General features: G+C 40.1%; 1 protein-coding gene across 3 annotated transcripts in view; it reads right to left on the bottom strand.

Annotated features, from left to right (window-relative positions):
- Positions 1-1,059: 1,059 nt before the first annotated feature.
- LIFR (LIF receptor alpha) overlaps positions 1,060-7,378 on the bottom strand; it is a 49,593-nt gene continuing 43,274 nt past the window's right edge. For all 3 annotated transcript variants that reach the window (XM_026037886.1, XM_026037894.1, XM_026037900.1), the window contains exons 20-21: positions 7,075-7,153; positions 1,060-6,415 (exon numbers count right to left, since the gene is read on the bottom strand). In XM_026037886.1, the coding sequence (XP_025893671.1) occupies positions 5,777-6,415; positions 7,075-7,153 (718 nt within the window). In that variant the 3' untranslated portion in view covers positions 1,060-5,776. The remainder of the gene's footprint in view (positions 6,416-7,074; positions 7,154-7,378) is intronic.

Below are 7,378 nucleotides of genomic sequence, written 5' to 3'. Positions count from 1 at the left end.
AGCTTTTCCAACACACTATGAAGCATAAAATGCTGTTCATCACTCAAATCATACTATGGACAATCTGTCAATGTGAAGTTCTAAAATTTTTATTTTTTTATCGTATTAGTACTTAAAAGTGTGAGCTCTCACCACTTTCTATTTTGCCCCATTTGAGCTATTTATTTTTCCAGTTTTTCGTCAGCCCAAATAGCCAAAGAAAGAATATTTCACTTTTCTGAAATGTGACCCTGTGCCACATGCTCTTGGTGTCCCTGCTTGAGCGGGCAGGTTGGACTAGATGATCTCTAACCTTAACCAAGCTGTGATTCTGTGATACTTTCTGGATAAGCTTTACTCTCCAGGTACCACATTTTACACCAGCCCTGTAGCACAGGCACCGAAACTCATGCCAGTTGGTGCATAGCTGTGAGTCCTGCCTGTGTTTCCATTGGAGCCTGCTCCCAAGCATCCGGCCCTCACTCCAGCTCCCCTCCCTGGGAAGTGGAGCAGCTCCTCTGGAAAACGAAAGGCCCCTCTGCAGTTTGAGGTTTTCTGTTTTTTTTTTTTTTTTGGTGCAAAAGTGAAAGAAATTAATAGACATTCTTGTGGGGGAAAAGTATTGTTATGCACCCTGGGACAACATGTAAAGTCACAGAAAAGCCTGCCAATATCATCAGAGGTTTGTTTGTATAACACGCAGAAAGGAAACAAACATTGGCTATCTCAGAAACACTGGGGGAAATCCAGAGTTATATAAAGGGGAGCAGAGGGAAATCAACTTGTTATTGAAGAAACTGTTCTCCAGCTTTTAGCAAGATAGCTAAAAATTTACGACTGGCCTAAGCATGAGGATATGAATCTTTTAAATTCTCCAACACTTCTGAATCTGTGTCTGGCATTCTGAGGTCTGGGATTGTGTTTCCATGTTTGCTCTGGAGAAGCCAAAGAGAAAGCCAACAGCAAGTCCCCAGAACTGCCAACAGCATCTCTGAACATTAATCACACAGGTCACTGGTTAATGCACAACAGCGTGAGCCTGTTGGGAGGAGCGTGGACAACAGCCTTTTCCTTGTCTCCTCAGCAGGCTCAAGTACAGGGATCTGAGAGCTGCAAGTCAACTTCTGCAAGACCCACCTAGGCACATACGGATGTAAGCACATACTCACATAAGGAGTTAGGACCTTTTGCAATGTTAAAAATAGTAGTGCCATTTGAACTAAAGACTTCATCAACATCGGTGGTGGGACAGAGGATGCTATTTACATGGGAAACTTTTAATAAATTTATGGTACACAGAGCCTGCTTAGTAATTGATTCATCAAATATCACTCACATCGTTTTGTAAATATTTCAAATTCTTTTACTATATTTCCATCTACTTACAGATACAAATATTTTATTTACAATGAAATAAACTCTAAAAATAGAGCACACCATTTCTCATTTCCTTTTAATAGTGATTTCCAAACAACTTATTTCTCCAATGTATTCAGTTGCCCTCATTTTTGCTATTATTCTTGACAAGGAATTTTCATATTCAGCTGAGCGTCACATAAAAGGACAACAACAGGGGGAATCTCACAGCCCTGAACTCCAATTTCACCCAGTTGAACTTACACACACACACACACACATACATAAACACACACACACATAGGCTTGAAGGTGCCTCTTCAGAGCAGCCTAAAAYCGTGGTTCAGCAGGAATTCCCTGCCTTCATGTTCCCAGCAGAGGAAAGCTCTGGTCCCCCACATAAAGCATAGATGAAGAAACACATTAGCTACATTTGCTACCTGTGCCTTGACGGACAGCACAGCTCCTGGCTCCCTTTGGACATGATTCACCTATGAAAGCTGCAACTACAAATAATACAGGCAGCTACGGCAGGAAAGGGCAGTCACTAGGTCCTAAGTTTGCACATGCAGYCACCACATAGCAGGGAGATAATTCACTGCTGCCTGGAACATTAGCTTACTCTTTTTGACGATATATTAGCTAGCAGTTGTGAGGTATATCGCATTCGTATCCACAGCCCCGTATTCAACACACAGCCCAAGACGCCAGAACCCACCGTCTATCAGTTGGGTAAAACAAGAAGTGAACAGGAGAGCGCGTGCTACTACATCCAATGTGACTGATGCTCCATGCATAAAGCGAGCGGTGTAAGAATCCATTAAAAAAAACCAACCCCAACTGTCACATATGACAGGCATGGCTCAAAAATAAAAAGGAGCAGCACCAAAGCTTTGCTTCAGGAAGTCATTGCTTGACACTAACACTCTACGTGTCCGAACACTGATCAAACACTGAGTTAAGAGTAATGGTAGTTTTGGACACTATCCCTTTTGTTTGCATCCCTTCTAGAAGTTGTTTCTTTCTAAACCAGAACTTTCTACTCTTTCGAAAAAAACAAAATCACAGAAGAACTAAAACATCAAAAAATATTTAATACAGAACTAAGATCTTTCAAAAGAGTGATGGTTAGAAAATGTAGTTTAAGTTATTAAGTTTTTTTTTCCCCACAAACGAGGGGAAGAAGTTCTGCCTACAGCTAGTCTGATGCAAGAGGCTGACCGGGAAAACTGAAGGCACCACCAGTTCAGGGAGTCTGATCCCCTTTGAAGCCCAGTTGATCATCAATACATTTGAAGTTAAACAGCACCATGCTTTGAAAGCAAATTTGGTGTGGAAGGCAAGTTGCTTCTCAGTCTACCCATTCTTTCAGATGCTTTGCTGATGTTTAACAAATCGCTTTGGCTCAAAAATCAAGGCTCTTCCCTGACATTTCCCATACTGAGAAGTGTCTCTGCATGGGYACTAAGTTAGCACACATGCTTTGTATAGCCCCACCACCCTGCTCAAATTTGGACTCRCTGCTGAAGACTTTAGATAGGCATTTGAACGAGTCTCTACCTGAGCTTTCAGTTGGTCCAATGAAAATTGCTATCCATAAAATATTTTGGGTTTGGTAAGCCATTACTGCTAAATGGACTCCTCTGTTTTACAGCCTTGAAGTAAGTCAATTAAAATAGGTAATCAAAAATAAAAAAGGTGATGGATAATTAGGTGGGAGCGCTTTGATAATGTTGACAGACCCCGTATTTGAGGAATTTTTCACTAGTGTTTTACGAGGAAATCAACCAATTAAAAACRCCATTGCCCTTGCTAAAAAGGAAAGGCAGCACAGAGGAAATGCCAAGCACATGGTGCTTGTATCTAAGTCACCCTCTGTGGAAGCATTGCTGGGGGTGTCAGTCTGTTCTCTGCTTGCTCTGCAGTTGCCCTGGGCTCAGGTATGCTGAATTAAAAACTGCCAGGATGTTTAAATTCAGTATGATTTTGCTTCTTGCAATACAGCTGTAAGAAAGCACTGTTATTCCTCAAAATTACCTTTTCCAACACAATTTTTTTTTTTTTTTTTTTTTTTTTTTTCATTTGGATGATGATCCAAATCACATCATAAGTGCTCGCTCCTCTGTACTGAAAAACTGCTGCACAGGAAAGGTTTTCCACAATGAAAACCACACACACAAATACCACCCCCATCACACACACTACTCAAACATTTTGTCTCTGACATCATCTGCTTCCAGTAACAATATATGGCAGCACAATACAAAATTCACRTTGGGTGCTAAATACATTAAAACAGTTCTGCAGCAGTGAAAAGAAATGAAGAGGGATTACAAGCTTTGGCATGGAAGGAACGGGGCTTTCCTCCTTGGATTTAGCCATCTCCCAGCCACCAAGCACAAAGGAACAGAATTACTTACTTTTATGTAGGTCTTTTTACTGTTCTGAATAACAGGAAGCAATAATTAGGCATGAAACCTTTCCCTGTAGTGCTATCTGGTAATGGATGGATTCCAGCTATTTTTAGRGTCTGTCTTTTCACTTGCGTCTCTATTCCAAATTCATCCTCAAATAAGCATTAATCTTATTCTCTTCTTTCAGACAGACCTTGCATTTGCTCAGGTCTGCAAACAGGTCTATTTCTACTGTTTTCACTCTTCCAGAAGGTGCACACAAGCAGTTAGGGCTGATAAGGATTTGGATGCTATTTACTTCTTTTGTCTTGTTAGTTTTGAAATCTCCCTATTCTTTCAATCCATGGAGATGGCACAAACACACTGCCTGGATTTATTTTGATAGCTAGATCATTTGATTTTGTGGACCACATGTCTACCAAGCTAGCCATCTTCCTGGTCCTTCACACTCCTTCAGAACTTGTAGCTTAGCAAATTCAGGCTCTCTCTTGCTTAGAAATCCATTCCTTCAACTTACTAAAAAGCCACAAACTAGTTTCAGAAATCAAAATCTATAACAAACCCAGACATTCAGGTAGGACATTATGGAGAGCCTCTCTGACCAAGTGCCTTAACATACATCCTCTTGTGATTGTGTTCGATGCTAAGGAACAGGTAAATTACAAAGCACTTTCTTATATAAGCTATGTGTGCGCCAGAGCTGAAGGTAGCACAGTGAAATGTTACAATCAGAGCTGCCTGAAGGTGTGCATGTGAAAACAAAATTCAAAGACGATTGTTCTGAACATTTCTTTAAACACACAAATTTATATTATCTAGGCTATCTTCGCATCACATGTCTGGTAAAGGAGAGGTAGCATTAGTGGCACCAAAGCCTCCTTGAGCTTCTTCCTGCCAGCAGAAAAATCCCACCTAGTACTCCTAGGTAGGATTTGTAGGGTAGATACTGTGAAGGAGAGCCAGGCAGCAGGTGGCAAAGCTAATACAGTAAAGATAATCCAAGGAGCAATTTGTTCTAAAAGAGCTAATATTACTGTCTCTACTTTTGAGTGCCAAAGGGCTTGGTCAGCTGATGCTAGTGCAGTTTTCCTCATGGCTTACATTGGTGTATAGTATAACCAAAGTCTGATGAACACTGGGAGAAAGGAATATTGTACCACTTGGAGACAAGAGATCCAGAGCTGAAGCTATAAAAATACAAAATGCATTAGTGCAATACATTAGGAAATATTTACTCCTTAATCAAATGATAGAAAAAAAATATAGAGCATTCTAACAATTAAAAAAAAAAGTTTTCAACTTGATATAGCTCTCATTGAGGTTTAAATCAGTGTTACACTTTTTTTTTTCCAAGTTTGTACCCCTGAGTCAAACATTGAATGAACATTGTACAGTAGGTACAGAAACTAGTGTCTAGTTAAAAAGCAACAGATATGAATGGCCATTGCTTAAGAAGTGTTAAACAGCAACAATACTCCTCCACATGAGAGAAAAAAATAGCACTTTAAACGTTCTTAATTTATGACTAGGTGAAAGATCTCAAGATTTTCCAACCATGCTGTTTCTATGTGTTAAGGCTGAGGTTTGTGATAAATTAAACATTCTGTTTGTAAACCTGTTTTGGCTATATCTTTTGAGTATGCACAGTTGAGATCAACTACAACAAAGCAAAGCAATCTAAGTTATAAGTTGTATGAGACCATATTAATCTTGGAACACTAAGTGAAGGTAGGCAGAGTTCTTTGACTATGATTATCAGGAGATCTAAACTCAATACCCCTTACATCCAATATATTTTGCTAGAATAATAAGTAAATGGATATAACTTTGGCCTTTTAGTCTCTCTTAAAATGGAACTTTAACACTTTCACCAACTTAAACATGGTAACATTCAAGCTCACTTGAGCCTCTGCTGACTGTGTCCAAGAATAATTCGTGCCTTTTGCACTTTTCTTCCTCCTTTCTTTAACACATCAGGAATAAGAGCTTATTTAGAAGGCAGGTTCAGGCGTGATGAGGACCCACTGCTAATCATTTGGTTTGTTCTGAAAAAAGTGTGTAAAGGACCACGCTGTGTTAGTGGGTTTGGGAGAGTCTTCATCATCCCTTGGGGGGATCAAAAACTGTCGGGAATTAATGGAGCACGGGCTACCAAAAGATGCATTTTCATTGTTGCTTTCAACTGATCCAGGCGAGTCTGGAGTGTCCATGTTCCAGGCATTAGTGTTTGCTTGAGGCCTGTAACCTGCAGTTTTATCTGATTCTTCCTCTGTAGCTGAGCGAGATTCTATTTTCAGAGCACTGATAGGCAGCTGCATTTGTGGCTTGTAGCCTGCTGTAGTCACAAAGTCTATTTCTGGCTCCTCCTCTGCTTTAATTTGAGGCTGATACATTGACTGGATGTCAATGTAAACCACCTGAGATGACCCCACAGGTTCATCCATAGGGGGATTTGAGATCTCCTCTTCTACAATAGAGGGGCAGTAGGACACAACTACATGGTTTTCGTTTTCTGAGTCTGAGCCATCTTCGGGCAGGGAGGTGTCTGCGGCTGGGGACATCATCTCTGTGTCTTCTATCTTGGGAGTGGCAGACTGTGTTTCCACCACTTCAACACTATTGGGGGTGCAGGGGTTCATTTCCAGTGTTTTAAGTGTCTTATTCCCCTGAAATGAGAAAAAGGAGAAAAGGGAGAGACTAAGCAAAAAGACCAGGAAAGCTTGAAAGCAACAGCCTGCCTGAATTAAAGCAGTATGTTGGCTTGCAGCTTTGCCCTCATTCCACTACTACTAATACAATACAAAAAGTGATTTTATTCTCAGTCTCACAAATATTGACACATTCCTGTTAACATAAAAGTATTCCAGTTAATTTAAAGAGACTCCAGCTTTTGCAGTAAGTGCTTCAGAACTGCTTCCCCAAATCTCCTCTTTGCATAAGTCACTTCAGAAAAAATATTTAAATGTTACCCTTAGGTCAAGCTATTAAGTGCATCAGAAAGTTGGGAACACGGCATACACACTTTCTTTCTGTGAGAAAGATGATAACTATATCAGGAATTTATCCTGTCTACTGAGATGTGCTATTAGTGTAAGACAACAGAGATGCAGCAGTGCTCTCGTTATTCAAGTTTTCCAAGTAACCACACTTACAACACGATAGCTCCAGATACCGTCTGGCAAAAGTAACTCAGCAACTTGGGGCTGTTTTCCCCAGTCACAGAGTTAATTTACAAGTGGAGCAGAAGACTCAAAGTTTGCAAAAGACTCTTCTACTCACAAAAGCTTTTAGAAGTTTAAAATACCAAGTTTAAAAGGAGGCTTACGTCGCAGATGTTCTTCTGAAACTGCAGCGCTTTGCTGTTCTCAGGATTTGGGATCTCCGGATAAAATGTTTCTTTAATCCTTTAAAGAATAAAGAAAGAACTTTCAAAACTTACCAGGCCTAGAAATAGATTGACAATACAATAAAGGAACGGGGACATTTCCCTTTAATTCAGAATACGCAAGACATCTGGCATAAAGCTTTACTGTGTTACATTTCCACRTGTCACTGAGCACTTAATGGAAAGAACAGCAAACATTTTCTTTTTATTTTTAACTTGGGAATTTGAAATGTCATGTTTACGA

The sequence above is a fragment of the Nothoprocta perdicaria genome, unplaced genomic scaffold (assembly GCF_003342845.1).
Source record: "Nothoprocta perdicaria isolate Ctin4 unplaced genomic scaffold, notPer1 scaffold_1, whole genome shotgun sequence".
Taxonomy (NCBI): domain Eukaryota; kingdom Metazoa; phylum Chordata; class Aves; order Tinamiformes; family Tinamidae; genus Nothoprocta; species Nothoprocta perdicaria.
Note: the sequence above shows the minus strand (reverse complement) of the source record. Positions and strands in the feature narration are given on the sequence as shown.